This window comes from Anabas testudineus, chromosome 13, assembly GCF_900324465.2.
Source record: "Anabas testudineus chromosome 13, fAnaTes1.2, whole genome shotgun sequence".
Taxonomy (NCBI): Eukaryota; Metazoa; Chordata; class Actinopteri; order Anabantiformes; family Anabantidae; genus Anabas; species Anabas testudineus.
In genome coordinates this window covers 17,660,342-17,680,782 of record NC_046622.1, presented here as the reverse complement: position 1 = coordinate 17,680,782, position 20,441 = coordinate 17,660,342, and the positions used below count along the sequence as shown (strand labels likewise).

General features: G+C 41.8%; 2 protein-coding genes across 5 annotated transcripts in view; one reads left to right on the top strand and one right to left on the bottom strand.

The window, feature by feature from the left end:
- Nucleotides 1–168: 168 nt before the first annotated feature.
- On the top strand, nucleotides 169–4,815 carry cep57 (centrosomal protein 57). Its single transcript, XM_026363290.1, has 11 exons — nucleotides 169–407; nucleotides 666–852; nucleotides 1,214–1,408; nucleotides 1,595–1,716; nucleotides 1,837–1,965; nucleotides 2,611–2,688; nucleotides 2,811–2,906; nucleotides 3,132–3,212; nucleotides 3,333–3,562; nucleotides 3,648–3,792; nucleotides 3,887–4,815. Exons 1-11 carry the CDS (start codon nucleotides 354–356, stop codon nucleotides 4,070–4,072), a joined length of 1,503 nt encoding a protein of 500 aa, XP_026219075.1. The 5' UTR covers nucleotides 169–353; the 3' UTR covers nucleotides 4,073–4,815.
- A 5,696-nt stretch (nucleotides 4,816–10,511) lies between these two features.
- dock10 (dedicator of cytokinesis 10) overlaps nucleotides 10,512–20,441 on the bottom strand; it is a 57,153-nt gene continuing 47,223 nt past the window's right edge. For all 4 annotated transcript variants that reach the window (XM_026366027.1, XM_026366018.1, XM_026366011.1 and 1 more), the window contains exons 39-56: nucleotides 18,644–18,745; nucleotides 18,057–18,169; nucleotides 17,860–17,975; nucleotides 17,211–17,348; nucleotides 16,936–17,118; nucleotides 16,700–16,810; nucleotides 16,383–16,598; nucleotides 16,202–16,259; nucleotides 15,458–15,559; nucleotides 14,843–14,949; nucleotides 14,545–14,667; nucleotides 14,330–14,443; nucleotides 13,297–13,443; nucleotides 12,904–13,114; nucleotides 12,562–12,752; nucleotides 12,377–12,477; nucleotides 11,887–12,025; nucleotides 10,512–11,476 (exon numbers count right to left, since the gene is read on the bottom strand). In XM_026366027.1, the coding sequence (XP_026221812.1) occupies nucleotides 11,429–11,476; nucleotides 11,887–12,025; nucleotides 12,377–12,477; nucleotides 12,562–12,752; nucleotides 12,904–13,114; nucleotides 13,297–13,443; nucleotides 14,330–14,443; nucleotides 14,545–14,667; nucleotides 14,843–14,949; nucleotides 15,458–15,559; nucleotides 16,202–16,259; nucleotides 16,383–16,598; nucleotides 16,700–16,810; nucleotides 16,936–17,118; nucleotides 17,211–17,348; nucleotides 17,860–17,975; nucleotides 18,057–18,169; nucleotides 18,644–18,745 (2,320 nt within the window). In that variant the 3' untranslated portion in view covers nucleotides 10,512–11,428. The remainder of the gene's footprint in view (nucleotides 11,477–11,886; nucleotides 12,026–12,376; nucleotides 12,478–12,561; nucleotides 12,753–12,903; nucleotides 13,115–13,296; nucleotides 13,444–14,329; nucleotides 14,444–14,544; nucleotides 14,668–14,842; nucleotides 14,950–15,457; nucleotides 15,560–16,201; nucleotides 16,260–16,382; nucleotides 16,599–16,699; nucleotides 16,811–16,935; nucleotides 17,119–17,210; nucleotides 17,349–17,859; nucleotides 17,976–18,056; nucleotides 18,170–18,643; nucleotides 18,746–20,441) is intronic.

The following is a 20,441-nucleotide window of genomic DNA, read 5'->3' as shown; positions in this document are numbered from 1 at the left end:
AACTGCAGGTTATCAGCAGAGGAAAAAACTACACTTCCGGTTAGCAGGCGGGTTGCGTTTGCTTTATTCACAGAGGGACACCGGACCTGCTGTCTCTCACATCATCCACACGCACGGCCGCTTACGGGCTAGGCGGAGATAAATATCATTCACACCCAACAGAAACGCTTGGTTGTGAGGTTTAAGTGATGTTTTCTTTCGCAGCCTGTATTAGCACAGGGAGCTTAACAAACGGCACGTAGCCAGCAAGCTGTTCATCGTAATTAAAAGTTTAGTAGTATAGATAAACTTAAACATTAGCATATTTTTACATAGAGTTTCAGCACAACGGAGGCTGGATCGGCTGCATTTCAATGGAGAGTCTGTCAAAAACATCCGCTGCTGATGCTAACGTTACACGGGAGAAGGTAGCTTTACTATATGTTTTTTTATAATTCAACATAAGAGGAAAGTATACGAAAATTTCGACACCGTTTATATTATTATTAGAGGAAACGCTAGCTGAGAACCCAGCAGCAGTTGCTACAACTCAGATCAGCTGATGCTGCAGAGCTGGAGAGCTGCTGAACTATTAACTGAATGTCTTACATTTGACTGGATGTGTGGAGATACCTACAGTACCAGATATTGTTGATGTCGTGCAACATTTAGCTTTTTCTTTGTAGGAGCTCTGTCTCCCACCACGACCCAATGGAGTAGTATGGGACAGCCTGTCCCTGCCCTCTTACAAAGACTATCCTGTTCATCGTCCCTTCATTAACACACTTGTGCATCACGCACCACAAACACGCACACACCAGCCAGGTCGCCTGTCATCGCCTGGCAAAGCCTTCCCTGAGACTAACAGTGCAGGTAAGATTCATTTGTGCATGTGTGTTCGTATGGGTTGTTTTGCCTTGACTAAGTTTCCATTCAGGGATTGTGTTGGGATTGTAGTGTTTCAGAGCTCCATGGTTACATGTGCAACATGATGCTGGACTACTTGAATGTCTCAGCTGGACTGACGTGTATTCATTCTTTCACATTATCCCCTCTAAGCTTACAGTACATGCTGCCCAAACCACCCCCAGCCAGACCTAAAATCATACTACTATTCCTGTAGCCGTGACGTTAACATGTCAAATATCAATCAAAACACAGTGTATCATGTTCATATACATGTATATCTAATCTCCAACTCACAGTATGTGTGTGTGTGTGTGTGCATGTGCAGCGATCTTATCTGGTTTGAGGAGCTTGCAGGAGAAGATCAGGAGGTTGGAGTTGGAGAAAGGACATGTAGAGCTCAGTCTGCATTCACTGAGGAGAGATGCATCACACACTCATCTCCAGAGTGAAAAAATCACACAGACAGTCAACCAGACAGACTCACGGAGAGAGATGAGTGGCCCATCCAGCTATAACCAAGGTTAGTATGTCACTGAGAAATACCTATAGTTAGTTAGTTAGGCTTTATATAGTCAGGAAATGTCATTGAGAGACAATGAGAGCATTGTCATAACTTTTTCATTTACTTTTTTCAGTGTTGTTTTTCTCCATTGTCTTATGTTTCTTGTCGTTTATTCCTAATGTGTACCTTTTATTCTTCTTGTAGTGTTGATCACCCACCTGGCTGCTGCGGAGTCTCGCTGTGCAAAGCTGGAGCGACAGCTGGATCACATGAAGAGGATGTTGCACAGTGCCAAGACAGGCAGGACCAGCCTCCTCAAACAGCAGGTAAATCAGTTTTCAGTAAGGCCACAAGCTGTGGAATAGACACAAAGACATAGACAAAGAAATAACACAAAACAAAACATGTAAAATAGATTTTCAATTGTCTCCCCCCCCCCCCGTCAGGTTTCCAGGGAGACCAGCAAATCAGCTGATCAGCAGCCTAGCACAGTGTCTGAGCATGCCCAGTTGGAGAAGCTGGAGCGGCTGGAGCAGGAGTATCTCAGGCTCACACGCACACAAAACAATGCTGAGGTACATACTCTGTAAAGATGTGTGATATGTCATTTAGAAAAGTAGTGTAAATGGTAAATGGTCCGCACTTATATAGCGCTTTTCTACCTAGCTGGTACTCAAAGCGCTTTACACTGCTTCTCATTCACCCATTCACACACACAAGCACGCACACATTCACACACCGATGGCAGAGCTGCTATGCAGCTGACCTGACTCACCGGGGGCAACTAGGGGTTCAGTATCTTGCCCAAGGACACTTTGGCATGTGACGTGGGGAATCGAACCACCAATCCTGCGATTGGCAGCCAACTGCTCTACCTATTGAGCCACAGCCACCCCCGTAAGAACCTGTACTAACCTCAACTTCTGATCTACGTATCGGACTTTTTAGCTGTTTCTTCTAGAGTATGGGATACTTTTACCCCTTTAGACATCTGAAAACCCTACATATGAAAAAATTAAAGGACAATCTGATTACAAATCAAATTAAACATAAGAAAACAAATTTTTTTTATTTGAGAAATGTTGTCATGGTTAGACTTTACTAAGCCTAACCAATGGTGAAAAGTTACATCTGCAGTTAACAAGTGAAAAATGGGATTTTAAATTCTTCTTCTACTAATTCGTACAGTAGTGATGACTTTGTGTGTCTGAATATGTCAGATAAAGATTCATGAGCTGGAGATCAAACTGCAGGAGGAGGAGCACCAGAGAAAGCTCATCCAGGATAAGGCCAAAGAGGTAATAAGACCTTGTGCCTTTGGAAATTTGTGTTTTCCTCTCTGAAGTTAAGTGTACTGTTGTGTAACGTACTGCAAGCCTAATGGAAGTGTTGAAATGACTCGCACTCCCTGATTCCTCAGCTACAGACCGGCTTGGAGGCCAATAGGATTCTGCTGCAGTCCGTGTCACCACGCCTGTCTACCAGAGATCCCATAGATAATAAGTCCAATTCAAAGGTAAAGACCTTCACAAGGTTTTACTTCCCCTGCGCACTGAGAATGTTTCCTTCCATTCCACGTTTCTCTGCTGTTTCACAAAAAGACAGAAACAAACCTTTTATAAATCAGTATCTTTATTTTCTCTCCACAGTGACATTGGGAAAGTAATATGTTTTGGGTCCTAGTTAGAAACATTAAAATGTCAATAACTCAAATGGATTAATGCTGATTTTCTCTTTGCAGAAATCTCCACCTCAGCGGTCGTCCTACACAAAGCCTCACTATCGACTGAGCTTCAGAGATGTGCCTTTTGTTGCTGGAACGGTAGTATGGAAATACATATGTGTGTTATTTAATAACTGAAATAACGCAATATTCAGTTTTACTTCTCTTCCATTGTCTTTGTGTCAAACACTCGTTCCCCCTCTCCCACCTGGCCTCCAGTCAGCAGGCTGCAGCCACTCAGTCAGAGCAAATGTCCAGTCAGTTTTGTCTCTCCTGAAGCAGCACCAGCCACACCTCTGCAACAGCCGTGTCCTGTCTAACAACACAAACAGCTACGACACAGGCAGTTGCGAACATTCAGACGATGACTCTTCATCCTCCACCGCTTGTGGGGAGGAACTGTCGGAGCTGCTGCAAGCGCTACAGGAGGAGCTGCGTCTCATGAGCTTGTGAGTATGTGCATCTACGGTCTGTAAGGAGTACGACCTGTGAAAAGTGTTACTTTTATTATGCCTCCACGCGTGTATGTTGCAGGGAGCAGGACGAGTTGACGAGGCAGGTGGAGGACAGTGTATCTGACCAGGAAAGAAGAGAACTTCAGAGGGAGCAGGAGAGGCTACTCTTGAAAATGGAGAGGAAAGGAGAGCAAATCAGTAAGCTCCACAAACACAAAACACAGGTAGGTTGTCGCACGCCAGTTCACATGTAACCAAGCTGTAAAAGCAGGATCTCGTTTTCCTTTGCATTCTCTGTTCTTTGCTGCTCGCTTCTAGATAAAGAAGTTTAAAAGGGAAGCTAATTCTAGGAGGAACAGTAGGAAGGAGGTGAAGGTGACTACCACGGTGTCCACGAGAGGTTTCTCTGCTGGAGCTGTCAAAGTCAGCCCAGGGGAGCGAAGCAGGAGGAATCTGCGGCTGCTGAGGGACATGAAAGCTCTGCAGAGCTCATTACGGACGTGAAGCTCACAAGGACATAAATAAAGCCCATTTGCTTAATCTTGTTGGTGCTATCTACTGTACGCAGTTATGGTTGTTATTTCACCATCATCACAGCCACAGACTGAAAAACACTACTTAGACATGAAATGCCAACCTCTGTAATAGCGGTGTCAAGGACATATTTTTTAAATGTATTGGGAACATTGCAACACATCTAAAACACTGTTTTAAGCCAGTTCGGATTCAGTTTGTTAGTCATCTTAGTGATTTAAAGAGAGAGTAGAAGTAAAGCATCTAATGAGTGTAGTCATGGACAACCTGGACAAGAAAAACTTAACTTAAGCTTAAATATTAAGCATTGAAATTCAGTAAGCAAGCCAAAAGTATATGGTGCTGACATATTTATGGGTTGCTTCATATTTCCCGATCACAGATAAAGGTTTCTATAGTGGATGCAACAGCCTTTGTTACAGAGGAAGTGCAATTTGGTGATCACCAGTCACATGTGACAAAAACTACAAAATTCACTTTACTGTGTTTATTTAAAACAAACTAATCTTATTCAGACTCAACAAACTCTGTACATTACAGTATATACATGGGATATGTGTTATGTCATAATATTTGTAATTATTTTGATAAATGCAAATGTGAGGATATTGTTGTTGGTGGTGGGTTGTTTTTCTTTTTGTTTTTTTACATCATGGGTGACACTATTTTGAGTGAAAACATTTCCCTAAGAAATACAGTGTTTGCTTATTTCAGCATTTATTGTGGGTTATTTGTTCCACTGACATACAACTTCAACTATCTGGTCTTATAAGATACCGTATTTAATTAGTCATAACTAACAATGTACAGTTTTTATTGATTCATATCATTGCAGAAGGCAGTTGTATGAGCATTGTTTGTTACTGAAAATGATTAGGAAATGAACAGAGCCAGAATATGCATTTCACTTTTTAAAAGTAGCCTATGGCCTGTTGAAGTGATGCTCAACAAGTCAGTTTACAGTAAAATAAAAACATTATTTGGGAAAGGCTTCAGTATTGTGCATTAAGGTAACCTCATTGCCTCTGCCATCATCAGCAGCAGTCCCTTTGTCCTGCAGAGTGTTTGTGCTTATATTCTGATATACTAACTGTAATTTGAACAAACTGAACCCAATTGTCTTTCTGCAATGACATGGTTATGCATTATAACATATGCCTTTGATGATCTTTGCCGTGAAATCTGGCATCACTCTCCCGATTAACTTGATTTTTGACCATGTCCTTAGTTCAGTTTAGTTAGGTGTCAGGTTTTTAATGTCCCAGCATAAGATTAGAGACAAAGACCTGCTGAGCAAATCAAGCTCAGTTGAGTCAGACATCTACGACACCTATGGTAATTCAGTATATTCAGGAAGTCAGCTGACCTCATTCTTTGGACACATAACGTTGCTGAACCTAGACCTGACCAACCCGAGCAGCCCCAGATCATAGCACTGCCCCCTTGGCTTGTACTGTAGGTACTAGGCATGATGGGTGCATCACTTCACCTGCCTCTCTTCTTACCCTGATGCTCCCGTCACTCTGGAACAGGGTAAATCTGGACTCATCAGACCACATGACTTTCTTCCATTGGACAGTTCTTAACCCAGTTTTAGTAGTTTCATCGGTATCATTAGATGTTTTCTTTGCTTGATTCAAGCCAATAATTTAACCCTTCTGAAACAGATTTACATATTTCCACGACCACAGGACGTGTCCTCAGACATGGTTGTTTAGGAGGAAAGTTAGGAGAAGCTAGTCACTGCATCAGTTAGACTCTAACTGAGTCTAACTCTCACTCTAACTGTTGTGAAATTGAATATGCACCTATTAGCTAAGTTAAATTCATGTGTTGACTTTTTTTTTTTTTTGGAAGGGCAGTTTTAAGTTGACAGTGCTTTGCTCAGCTCAGTAGCTCATGTGTCTGGCAGCTGTTTTTCAGTCTGGGCTATTTCTGGTCCAGACATTGTGTGAAATAATAAAATACATTTCTCAGTTTATCTGTCAGGTAATGGGTTTGAACTCTGAATAAAAACTAGTCCTAAGTTAATTTGTTTATTTAATTAACTTATTTATATTATTTTGTAATGTACTAGAGGGATCTGCACATTTGATGTGCACTTAGACTTTGTCTTCCTTTGTGTACAGAATGCAAAACACTGTAAAAAGTATTAATACAGCAAATAAGGGCTTCAAAAGGCCACATTCTACTGGTGTGGATCACTTTACCTCTAGGTAAACACACAAAATGCAGCTGTATATACAGCCTTATAAATACTTAAACAGACCCATCGTCAGGGTAAGAGCAAAACAAAATGAGCTCTAAAACAATTCATAACCATACATATATCACAGGTCATAGCTTATAATGACTGGTAAAGGTGCCCAGTGGTTGATTTACATAGACCCATTCATAAAGGAAAGCAAAGCCTGTGGGATTTACAGTAGTTAAAAAAATATATATACTCTGTCACCTGCAGTCACATGCTTAAACACACATGCGATCCTTTGACAACCCCACTATAGTTTACAATGTATAAAGAAACGAAGATGAATAAATAATAAGTCTGATGTTTATCACGCGATCTGACTCAGTGGCCACAAGTGTCTGTAAAAGGACTGTCACAAGCAGGTGTGTGTCTCACTCCGAAACGACACCCCAGGTTGCGAGAGGAGTCCGGATACCTGATCCTCACCGCAGGGGGCCATGCGTCTCATCACCGTTGACCGGGCCTGGATCGCCATAGCCAGATGAAAACAACACCAGTAACCAGAGTCTTCTGTTTGTGTGGTCAGGTGTGATGAAATCAGTCTGCTGGCTCACTCATTAAAAGGCCAGTCGACACTGACCTAGATGAAGAAGCTAACCTGGTTCGGGCCCAAAGAGGCTGAGATCATGTCTGCATTTGCTTCGTCCACTGGCCACATCCAAAGTCTAAACATCATGCTCTCAAGAATCAGTCTCATTTATGGAGTTCAGCTCAGTGAATTTAGCCTCCTCCTGGTGCTTGGTCAGAACTGGCCGGTTGGTGTAAATGTCATCCACAGGTATAAGGAACGTCACCGTTTTTACCTTGGCCCTGAAAGGTCAGAGAAACAACAACAGATATTAACTCTGACTACAAACTTATGAGAGGAACCTTCAAAACATCAACACCACATCCAACAGTGTTGCTTCAACACTACACTTGGGGGCTGCACCTGCACCTGTACCTGTTTTTGTGGACGTATTCCTGCAGGGAGTGCCTGTTGGTGACTTTCCCCGCCTCTCCTCCAGCTGAGTTACCGAAGATGCCCTTCCCATGCTGGATTTCTTCTTGTAGTCTTCCCCATCCAGAATCACTGCGCAGCGCCCTGTCAGTCCTGCCCTCCCTCATGGTGACCCCGGACGGATTAGAGCTCACGGAGTACCTTCGCACAGTCATGATCATGTTCTCTGTGTGATAACATGAGCATTAGGCATAGGAACGGATTCATTCTGGCAGTCCAGAGAGAGATATAGATAGAAAACACTTGAGATGTTTTAATAGTGTTACTATATTTAATATAAAATAATTTATATTAATTTAAATATGTAATAATTGTTCAGATCCTAAAATTCACACTTCTCTTGCCCTGTCCCACATTTTGATGATATTTCTGTAAATAGAAAATAATCAATTCATACAAAAACGTCCCTGCAAGAAGCCAATGAGTTGCATTATGGGAATTGTAGTAGTTGGGAGTTTGAGCCACACTGGTGATGATTACTGGGGTCTCTACTGTTGCAGCTTTAATTTCTCATTTTATCTGTTATTATCAGTTTTCATCTGCTTGATATGAAACTTGTAACTTGTAGACAAGACAATATACATCGTTAGTTTCTCACTTGGTCATAACTTCTTACATTTATCCCAATAATACAAGGAACATTACATAATGCAGGATTAATGCCACCACCTCTTCTTACCTTTGTATTGTCCCTCCAGCACCGGCGCAGACGCATTTCGCCTCAGGTTTAAATAGGGGTTTTCCTCCATCCTCTCCCGCTCCCCTGCTGTCGACACCGGGCTCGCTTCCCCTTGCAAGGCCCCAAATGACCGGGGATCGTAGTCTCCCCGCAGCTCCCGGTTCTCCGCCTCCAGCTTCTTGATTTCGTCGCGCATCTCCATGATGACCTGCGCCAGGCTGCGGGTGCTCTCCATGGTGCTGCTGTTGCGCTGCCAGTACCACGGCTTCCCAAACACCGGCGGGGAGTCGTGGAGCAGCAGCTCGCCGGGCTGCTGGGGCTTTAACATGATGCTCCCAAGGCGTTTGTGGTCCTCCTGCTGCGCGCCTCTCTCCGCTGTGTGCGTGCCTCTCAATCTCAGTTCAGATCTTGTTCTGGGGCAGATTATGTCGCCTTTCACCACTTATACAGCTGAAAGGACTCCGGGTGATCCGCCAGCAGCACACATAGGATGTTTTATTAATGGGCCCCGGCGTCCAGTTTCAGGAAAACTAAGCAGGGGTCGGAAATGAAATATGCACTGCAGAAGAGCTTGAAGAGCTGCTGAACCTGCTGGGACACTGAAAAGGCTGGGACGTCTTAATACATCTGTGGTCCTGCAGCACGTAGGACAACTTCTAGTTGGTTTTAGGTCAAGATTACATGTAAGAGATCCGATTTCTTTGGCACGCCACTCTTCCTCTTGTAATGCCCATGTCTCTGTTGGGATTATAGTGCCCTGCCTCTAAAATATTAATTGGATCTGTCAGCAAAGATAAATCTAGGATGTAAACTGAGCAAAGGCTGCTTTTCCACGTTTTTCAGTTTTAACAGTGATGTGCCATTTATAGGAGACATAGCTTCTATAAAGAAGGTCCAATTAAACAAGTTTGTCATTTAAATATACACAAAAAGCCAACAGATATAGTCAAGGTGAATACAAAGGAGAAGATTACAGATAACTGCACTCAGTGGAGTTTTCCCACGGCTGGGAATCATTGAAGGTTCAGGTGCTGCAATGGAGCCTGTCCCCGCTGGTTATGACCACACCAGTAACAATAATAATGATTTAACATGCATTCAGAAATCATCTGAAACATATAATAGAGTTTGAAATATTGCCAGGAACAACTCCCTGTGACCGGGAGTGAAGGCTGCTGGTTCATAGCAACCCGACCCTGCCATAGTCTAGGCCACTGGGAGGGAGATGGGCATACATAAGCCGGCCTGCAGAGGAAAGAAACCCAATCAGCCCCCTCTTTCTGTTTCACAATATATTCTACAGAAAGGGAGGGAGGAGGCAGATGAGACTGAGGAGGAGTGAGATACTGACAGGTTGGCTAAAAAAAGGAGTTAATGAGAAACAGGTATTGTACGAGGTCAGTGAAACTCAATCTGCTGCACCTCAGGTGTGTGACCACAGAGGGAGAGTGAAGAGACAGAGATATACAGTCAATGTGTCAGCTGTCTCATCAGGCAGAGATAAAGAAAGACAAGTGAGAGAGCTATCACCCGTTGTAGTTACAGACATTAATATTATGGTAATACTGCAGACTAAACTGACAGACAAAATATAATATATAACTCCACGCACCATCCATAAAATCACACACTTCAAAACCCCATCCAACTGTCTCCCTGCTATCAATTAAAACTAATGACTGAATAGATTGTTTTTAAATGGCTCTAGCTGCCCCCACTCTTTTAAGATAGTTTAAATGTGGTTTTAGTGAACAGAGGAAAACATAGGAAAAGCAGAGCCTTAGGGTGAACAGAGTGGAGATCATCTGAAAGAGACAGATAAAACAACAGCGATACACGGAGCAGCGACGGTGAGAGCCTCCGGCCGCCGTCAGATCAAAACGACTGGGAGTCATTTAGCTGCCAACTCTGTTCTGATCCCTCTGAGTTGGAAAAAAAAAATCAATGATCCAAAACAAAAGACTTGCTTTGTGAGTGCATTCTGGAGTTAAAAGTAGGTTTAAGCTCCTGCTACTGTAGACGCATCTACATTAGATTCGATATGCACACAAAATGTGTTTCAGCTCTGCACAAATAAAGAACATTTCATAAACGTATACTGTATGAGCACTGTCATTTTAATTTAAGTTAGAATTGATGGATTTGAAGTTTCACACATTTGCATCTATTGTCAACCGGAATTATCTAACTATATAAATTAAATATAGATAATCACAGTTTTACACAACTATTTATCCCTTACACCATGGTTGAAAACCTGGGCTGCTGAGAGACACGTATGAAAGTGAAAGCAAGTGTGAATAGAAGATATACAATTAGCTAAACTAAGAGGACAGTGGATAATGAAAATACAGAGGAAAATAGAATAATACGAAAAATGAATAATACTCATGAATTTTGGACATTAGCAAAATTTTTATTTAAATGTTATACATAAAACTTTAGTTTTTTGTCCTTTTTTAAATTCAGCTAAACAAATATTTATATATTGTATATTTTATAAAAAAGCAACATTTCAAACATTTTAAATATTAATATTTCTTATTTACAATTCAAAACAGTACAGGAAATAACAATAACAATGCAATTTCAATCATAAAAATTTTACAAAACATATCTTGTTTCGTTTTTTCCATTTGAAAATTGGCAAGCTGATATTTCTATAATGTAATCAAGGATACAAAGTAGCAATGTGGAGCTGCTCTACATTCAAACAGGAACTGGAGGCGCGTTCAACTGCTCAGATTCTTGGTTTTTAAAGACCTCTATGCAAATATTGTTCTTTTTCACATGATCCGTCTTACAAGATGTCTTTAGATAGTTTGAAGTACAATGAGATTCCACAGAAAAAGTGTAAAAATTATCAGCAAAATGCACCAGAAAGCACCTGGAAATATATGTATTAGTTGAACGCACCTCAAGCTCAGTAAGGTCACTGATCTCTAAAGGGACAGGGTTATGGAGAGAAGGCGTAAGTTGTTGTGTTTGTGTGCACGCGTGTATGAACATCTGCACCGTATGTATTTGTTTGCAAGTGTGTCTGTCACTGTGTAAGCTGATGAATCAGTTGGCAGGGTAGGGGGAATCCGCACAGCACATAGATCGAGTCTCTATAACCAAAACAAACAGTCACTAACAGTCCAGCAGCCTGGCCTCTATGTTCAACGACAGGACGACGGACTACCACGACCACAGTCTACACACTTCTCCCCTTGTTTTCTCTACACTCGCCATTAATCACAGTTCCATTAGCCCACTGCATCCCGCAGCAGGGAATAGATACAGTCAGAAACAAGCAAATTAGCTCCCCTTAAGGCTCAAACTGGCACTCGAAAGCAATTTAAGGTAAAAATGTCCGTCTCGGCAGAGACGATTTCCTGTGAGTCTATTGGCCATTCAGTAGGCGCTGTGCCGTTCCGTTCCTGGTTGCCTTGTATGAGGAATCTGCACAAGAGCAAGAATAAAAAGCTTGCATTGACACGGGGAAATTGAAAGCGAGTGGGTATGAAGACTAGCAGTTTGGATTCTAGGATAGGCTCAGATATGGGTGGAAAAATAAAGCGGTGCAAGCGAGTAGCAAGGTGACAAGATGTCTTTCATGAGGGAATGTGATGACATGACATACCAGTCTTAGAAAGAGTGGACAGAGAGCTGTTAGAGAGAGAGGACGTACTGGAGGCAAGGACACTTTTTTGAAGCTGCAATGAGAGAAAAAGTTGGAAAAAGTAGCAGAGAAAACTATAAAATCATAACACAAATGGACGAATTGCATGAAAATGCCCCATGAAATAATCTACAGAAAAAGCTATAAGCATGTGGTAGTAAAAGAAGGTCAAGGAGACTCATAGTGAGACCTGTTCATTCATGACGCCTGACAGCTCAGTTAGCATGTCCCGGTAGTGAGCCTTCATCTCTTCCTGGTACTCCAACTGGTCCTCCTTTATCAGACGCTCATTCACGTCCAAAGCCTTACCACAAGCTTCCGCAAACTGCCTGCAGGGGTGCAAAGTGTTATTTAAAGCAACATACTGATGATTCAGGCCGTGAATCGTGCAACTGAACCTGACCTTTAAAGGCCTAGATAAGGTCTGTATATGTGTCATACTTCAAAACAAATACTTTTGTATCAGATTCAAGTGACACTGGATCTTGCAAACCAGATACTTTACCTGTGGGCACTTGTATATAATGTACTGTACATATACACTTATAATATGTATGCTCGGCTTTATTATAAGAGACTCGGCTGCTGACACTTCCCTACAGCTTTGGGCTAATTATATACCTACTGTGTTATACCAGGTACAAGGTCTACATTCACATGAATTGTGCATTTAGCCCTACCTGAAGATCTCTTTAAGCAGTTTGACCTGGTTGTCAGGGTATTTCTTAGCATTCTTCTCCTCCAAAAATGCCCTGGCATAAGCCATAGGCCCGGCATTCACCTGGAAGAGAAAAACCAGGTTGAAAAACAAAAAACAAAGCACCTTAAATTCAAATGCATATGTGAATCTCTGACGTATTCCCACCTTGACACTGACACTGCCCTGCAGCTTTAGCTGCAGCCGGATCATGTCCACCTCCTCCATGTTGCAGAGCTGGTTGAGCTCAGAGACTTTACGAGACATCTCATCTATGGCCACTTCTATTGGGTTCATTTCTGTACTCTGCTGCTCCACCACCTGGATTCGCTTCTTCAGGTAGGGGAAACTGGAACTTGCTGCGGAGAGGCAAATACATATAAACTAGTAAGGCTCGCTGTACATTAGTCTGCAGCTAGTTACTAGCAAGGACAGAACATGTACTAATACATGTATGTACAGTATGTTGCAGTGTCTTCTGTTAACAGAAAGTGTGAATTGAATCCTCACTGGTCAGTATAGTGCGTCTCTTGCACTGCTCCTCCACATCTCCGTGTTTCCTCCCTGACAGAGTGAACGGCGTCTCAAACACGAAACGGTTGATGTTATGATGTCTCTCAAAATCTGTCCTCTTTTCCTGTTGTTCTTTATCGTCAAAGTAGGGCACCACGTACGTCACCTGAATGTAGGCAAACTTGGGATCCAGGTCTTTAGGATTTACCTTGTTGTTAAAGTAGGTCAAAAAAGCAACAGGTTATAGGTTATTTGTCCAAAAAAAAACTAAAAGCGTACAAAATACCAGCTAATATATTATAATATATTAATATATTAATAATATATAATATAAATAATTCACTCTTAAACAAGACACTCATGTAAACATGTAAACAGGCCGTCAGTTACCTTATTGGAGTCCTGGATCATCTTGACATTGTCAGCTCCAAACTTGTCTGAATAGAGTTTGAGTAATCTCTGGGAGATTTCCGACAGCCCCGTTAGCTTTGGCTCTTTGTAAATGAACTCTTTACTCTCTTCTTCCTCAAAGAAACCCTACCAGAACACACACACATACACACATACACACAACACTAATTAGCTAAGCCCACATCTATGGTTGGGTGTTTTTGGGTATGTGCTGCAAGCTTAAAATTTAATTTGATCATTTTACATTATGAGTTATATGTCATGTCACCCCGCTGTGCATATACTGTTTGTCTAGTTCTATGTTGCCCTCTAGTGGACTGCTGAGTCACCCGTTGTGCATGTAGTGGCAATGACACCCTTTGTCATTTTGTTAGAACAAAGTCAAACATCAAAAGTGAATGAGGTTTATTAAGTAATTCTGTGTAGTGTGGCTGTTTGACACCAGCTCCTCTCAATGATTAGGGAACAAACAACGGCATCGTTGGCGATTATGGGAGGTCAAATGGACAACAGCAAGCTTAACACAAGCCCTTCAAAGGGTAAGAGCAGCAGATGTTAATAGTGGTAAAAGGAGAAGAGAGGTAAAAGTAGTTAGCACTGAGGAAAATGAACAATTGAAGACATACAAAACTTACCACGATCTTGATACAGAACATAATAATAAAAGGAAGAAAAGAGCAGACAGAGAAATTAAGGGCACGGACTCAGGTAAAAAAAATCTGGTCTCCTTTTCCTTCCTTCACCATGCCTCACATATTTTCCTCTTTTTTCCGGGAGTAAGAAGATTTCATACCACATTAACCTAAACATTTAAAAAAACTCAACAAAACCTGTAATTTGTTGGTAAATTTCATTGACATATGCATTTATTCCACTTTATATCCAGACTAGTATAGTTTCAAATGTATCTGTCAGCTGTGGAGTTACAGTGACTGTTGTGGGTTGCGTGTATCTTAGAAGTGTGTCGTTGTGCCTGTGAAACTGTGGATTGTCTGCAAAAGTCTTCCCTCACCTGTCCATAGAAAGCTACACGGTAGTAACGACCGAAGAGCCGCTTTTCTGAGTTCACCACCTCGGTCACCTTGAGATAGGAGCGATGGATGTCATAGTACAGCTCTGACAGTCTCTGTGGGCACGCACAAACACACGTGAAGTTAAACTTACTGTAAGTCAGCGTGTTCACAGACACGTATATTGTACACAAAGAGCAGGCAGGTTAACCGTTACCTTAAAGTCCCTCCTTTTTTCGAAGACAGCAATGACAGGTTTGTTGATGTCAGCGATGAGCTCGTATCGCTCTGATTTCCACAGATAGTCCACACACAGCACCAGCTGCTCTACAAGGGTGTCCTGCACAGTGCAACACCATCAGAAAGCTGGTTAGAGAGCAGAGACTCCAACTACTGGCAAGGCAATAGCATGTGAAACCATCTAGTCTCCAACTAGCATCAATGGTTTTATCATTAGAAAATGTTTCTTTACAGACCAAAGTTCATAGTTTGTGCAGAATCAGGCAAACACTGACCTCAGTATAGGGCGTGTCCTGCGTACCGGTGTCTTCCTTCATGGCCCCCTCTTCCTTGACATTAGGGCTCATGCACATGAATGCTGCCCATCCCATAGAGAACGATGCTGAGGTTTTAAACAAGTAAATACAAGGGCTAATGAATCACTCAATATCCAGCTCTACATGTCTTATAAAGGTCACACGTTATTGTTGGTGTTCAGCTTGTACATAAAATACATAAAACGCATCCAACACATGGAAATACAAGATGTTCAAAAGTTCAAAACAGCAAATGTGACAGTGTATCAAAACCCAGTGACAGTGAATCTTATCCAGTGAGACCTGACTGAACAGTGAAACTGAGTAAAATGTGATACACTTGTCTTCAAAACATTTCATTGCACTGTATAATACAGTGGAAAAGATTTGGAGATCTTGCACTTAAAAACCCGATGTCCCATCAATCCAAACCACGTCTACCTACGTCTCAGTATCAAAACTTCCCAACATGTTCCAAGATGTCTAAACAGATATTAGTACACCCACTCTCTGCCACAGTCCCTCGTCTCTCCATCCTTTTATTCTTGAACACCCAACCCCACCACCAAGCAGCCCCCAGGCGCACACACTCACTGTCTTGATCTCGGGAGGTAGTTAGTAAGGAGCTACAGTTAAAGACAGGGCTTTCTTCAGGGGACACACTGGACATCCTGGCCTTGTCAGCTCTCCAGTAGCCTGTTTGGTAGGAGGGGAGCAGGATGAGGTTTACAAAGATTAACATCCACTTGCTTTTGCCTTTATGCTTTAGGACAAAGGGTCAAACAGGAACAGAGCTGCTGGAACATACCGTTGGTATGGGCACACATGCTAGGTGATAAAGGCCATGCCAAAAAATGTCAGACACATACAGGAAACGATAGACGTGCTAAAGTCTAAATAAGGACACATGCACACAAACAACAAAGATATATGTAGACAGGAAAACATGCATCAGGAGCAAATGTGTGGACATGAGTCTCTATTTCTACTGGAAGTCATGAATAGGGTATTTGGATGCAACGTCAGATCTATAGAGCTAGTTGCACTCCTGGGCTCCTAATAAATTACTACAGTACAAAGATGTGCACATGTTCAGGCATACGCATCAAACCCCATGATGATATGAAGGAAGGATGCCCTGAAGCCTTTCAACGACCATCCATGTTAGCACAGCGATGCAAATGATGGCTGTGATTGGTTAGAAATTAGCATTTATGCAAAGATGCACACACTAACAGCAGTTTCACGCCCTGCATATGAACGGCTGTTGTGTTCACATTCACACATACAAAAACCGTGCTGCAAACAGGAAAGTAGGACCAGTACGTGTTCACTTACCTCTCCTCTTCAGCGATTCAGCAATCAGGGCTGAGATGTGGATGTAGCACATGGCAGCCTGAGGGAGAGAAGGGTTAGGGTTAGTTTATAAATTATAAACTTAGGTGTATGTTTCATTGTCAAAACAGATTCTTTCTGACGTAAGAGCACCCTTAGGGGTGTGTACATTTTCTTTCTGTACCTCTGAGAGATCCCCATTGCGGACGTGGACCTTGGCCATGCTCTCCAGCCAGGTGCGTCGCAGCTCAGGTGTGCTGGCATAAGAATTGGCCAGACTGTACTGCAGATCCACCAGCATCTCTGGATCCTTCTCGTGCTCCTTCATTTGAGCCGTGGCCATGAGAACTGTCCGGATCCGCTTGGTCAGGTCTTTCACTTCAGCTGGGAATGGAGTGTTCTGTAGAAAGCAGAATGAAATACCTCTAAATACTGTTTAACTCTAATTACCGTGTTCAACTGTAATTACTGATAAGAAAAACGCTGTAGGACCTGCAATACCTTAAGTGGAGCATCTCCATTGGCAAAGTTATTGATGAAAGCCAGTGACTGCTGAAATCTCGAGCCTCCAATGCCAGCATCTGCTATCAACTGGCTCACTGCCTTGATAACCTGAAGCACAAAGAGGAGTAGACAATAAGGACAATATCATACATATATATATATATATATATAGCAAATATCACAGTACTTTGAGTACTAAAATAGACTTTTGTAATACATTTGGTGTCACTAACCTGCAGATGTGAGCGAACTATGCACTTGCCCTTTGTGAACTCAAAGTTTTTTCTCATAAAAAAATACAGCAGAGCAGCTGCCTCCGTTTGGGTGGAGCTAGATCGATGGTTACAGCACTTGAGGATCTCATAGCACAGACTGCCACACAGATCTGCCTTACCCTGGAAAAATGCACTGGGGAACTACAGAACGATATGAAGACGAAACCACTTTTAAGAAAAAAAGGTTGGAATATTCATTTAGATGTTATATGCTTACATGAAGGTTGACAAACCTTTTGTACAAAGAGCCTGAGCGCAGCGAAGACATGCCGTAAAGTGGCGGTTGATTGGCTGATCTGAAAGAAGAGCAAGTAGGTGTCTAGCACCTTCTTCATTAAAGAATTCTGTCCGTCATCCTGCAGCAGCTGCTTCTGTAGGCAGGAAGTAGAAAAAGAACAAAACACATTCACACAAATTTCAGGTTCAACAGCAGCTTTCTTTTTCATAACAGAAAGCTTTCATGCAAATACCACTATATACCTGCTAATACTACTATGTAACTCCTACAGTAAGTACGGGTAAGCGTTAAGAAAAATAGAGATTATTCTAGCCACCAGGTGGCAGTAGAGTATGACTATGAGTATGAGTATGATTTTTGACCCTGCTTAAAATGTGTGAAATGATTTCTAATTCACTCTGGAGTCTACACAACAAAAAAATATTTTATTTTGACAAAAGAAGTTTCTACATTTGATTTTGGGACCACAGCATTCTGCATAACCATTAAAATAAGGCTGTAAAAGCCATATACTTTAGGTTAGATTTGACATAACAATATGAACTAAATATAATGTAGAACATAGCACAGTACATAGCTTATCAAAAGAAAACAGATAACACAATGTCAATGGTGCACACTCAAATAATGTAAGAACCACAGACCTTGTGATGGTTAACAAAGAGCTCTAATACATCCAGTACAGTGAGGGCCACCTCAGTGGACAAGTTTGCCTCGATATCTGTAGGACTCAGCGTGTCCCCTTCCTGAATAGATCCATCTGGAAACAGAATCACATGTAAATTCTGTCATACGTGTTGCTGACTTTACGTTAATCTCAGTCAATCTGTGTATGTGTTACCTGTTTCCAACAATTGCACCAGCTTGGGGTTAGTGAGGGCATTCTTTCCTCTAATGATGGGCATAGTTTGAGAGCGAGCATGTCGGTGACCTTCACCTCCAGACGATGCCATCCTGGAGGCAAAGGCAAGGATCAGCAGATAGTATCAGTCACAGGGCTCACATCTCTTTGTTTATACTACTACTACTACTGATGGTGGGACCTCTAAACCTCTGGATAACTTAAAGATAAGTAGCGTCCATGTCCCAAGGACTTGCTGTTATTGGGGAGTCTATTAACACACGGGAGTACCAAGACAGAAACTGGCAAGTCACACAAAGCACTGCGGGTATGAGGGGATACATGCTGAAAGTTACAGTCTATAACATGGAAACACAGTGGCCACAAATGATGAATATACACATGGCAAGAATGCATTCACATAGTTGTTGTAGGTTATACCTGTATGTAAATAGTCTGGCGGTTCTTGCTGTCAAAACATATTTGTGCCACCGCCACCAGACATCATTAGCATTAAGAATACTTTCAGTAACCAAACACTGTCAAACAGTTTAAGTCTGTTATAATGGCTGTGGGAGGGTGATTACCATTGTGGGAAGATGCTTGAGGTGTGGGAGGTGTGGTTAGAGCCCTTCAGGGTGCCATTGGCCTGGGTGGACTGGGCCAGCTTTACTGCCGCAGCTAGCTTCCTGTTCACGAGCCAATCACATCAAAGCTAGCATTAGTTAGTTTAGTTAAGACCAACAGTTTTAGTGTTTGTCATTATCATCATTAGTCAGATATACTGTACGATCTGCGTGTGGCGTGCTAATAGTTGCTTGAGCATGCCTCCAGTCAATCAAAACTGATCTCATGAATGTAGAAATGCAAAAACTTTGCAATACAGCATTAGGTTTTGCACCTTTGTGACCTTGTTACATATTTATAGCAACTAGGTCACACTGTATTCCAGCAGGGCAAGATGAAATGCTGAAAGCATACAGAATCTAAAATTTGACCATGTGATGAGAGCAGCTAGAGTCAAGCAAAAATATCAAACAGCTCATTAAGAGAGGGAGGTCAGCCAGACAGAGAGGTTAGTGGCATAACAGAGTCAATGATTTTAGTTTGACGGTAGTATAATACTGTGTAAATGTTATACTGACTCTTAGAAGAGCGTGAGTGGAAAGTAGAGGCCTGAGGTCAACATTAATGTGGAACAGTGGACAGCATGGAAACACAAATGTATTGATGTGACGAAGGTGCATGTCAGATGAGCTGCAGCACAAATCCGTTCAGTAACTGGATTTCAAACAGATGTTGAACATCCATACTTCTGATGCTTAATCAACATGCCAAACTCAGAGCTGATTACAAAAAGTCATTCATGCCAAGCAACAGGAGGCCATGAAGCAGAGCATGGAGACAGAGGTCAACATGCAGCATCAATGAGACAAATAATAAATCTAATAAAAAGTGATAAAGGACATAAAGAACATGCAAAACTAACATATCATTTGATGTTAATTTAACATTTATTTTCAGACAGAAAGGGATTGCTTGATGCAGCAGAACATCAATAAGTGCAGCCCAACAATCCATTAACAGCTGCAGCATGCACAGAGGGGGAGGGCATGAAGCATGCACTGCGGTGGAGCTTCCAACAGCAAGGTCGAACATGGAGAAAACACTGCAACCGACTATTATTTGTATGTACCATGTAGTGCATATTGTGTATGTTTGTGCAAAATATGATTTAGGTCAAAAAATGAGGCTCACTAGACCAAAATAGATGGGATTAAACCTCCACAATACTGGCTAGCTCAGAGGATAGCTCAGTCTTAAAACGCTCAATCAAATGAATGAAGTCAGGTGCCACACCACACCTTGGTTGCTATAATCATTCTTTTTGTTCATACTGGCCATGAATAGATCATTTTCTAAAACCCTTGAAGTGAGAGGAGACAAAATCCACAATCTTACTGAGCAAAAATGTATTCAGAAGTGTATCCAACGCTTCAGCTGTCTGACTTCTTCCAATGATTCGTCGTTCCAACGTTTGCCATTTTGTTTAGTATTTTTATTCCCTTAGTGTTTACTTAAACATTGCTGTGGATTGCGGTGGGGGGATATTAACGAAAAACCTAAGTTGTAATCTGTACTAAAAGGCTGCAATTTAGCAAGATATGCACTAATCTGACTAGTATGGATATTTTAATGCATTTTTTAAGGGTATGTATTAACAGGAGGAATGATTACACCAAGCATAACCTGTTCATATTGTAAGATAAACTTTAAATATGTGATCACCTAGTCTTTAAATGCCCTGAAAACCAGTTTTTCTTTGACTGTTCTCTGACACATTTGTAACATAATTTACATTATGGATTTCTATGCCTATGCATT

What these genes read in the sequence shown, in the direction of transcription:
- cep57 (XM_026363290.1), top strand. Translation starts at nt 354, where the DNA reads ATGGAGAGTCTGTCAAAAACATCCGCTGCTGATGCTAACGTTACACGG. An exon ending in CCCATCCAGCTATAACCAAG is followed by an intron (nt 1,409 to 1,594) that starts GTTAGTATGTCA and finishes TTCTTCTTGTAG; the next exon opens with TGTTGATCACCCACCTGGCT. An exon ending in TGCCTTTTGTTGCTGGAACG is followed by an intron (nt 3,213 to 3,332) that starts GTAGTATGGAAA and finishes CCTGGCCTCCAG; the next exon opens with TCAGCAGGCTGCAGCCACTC.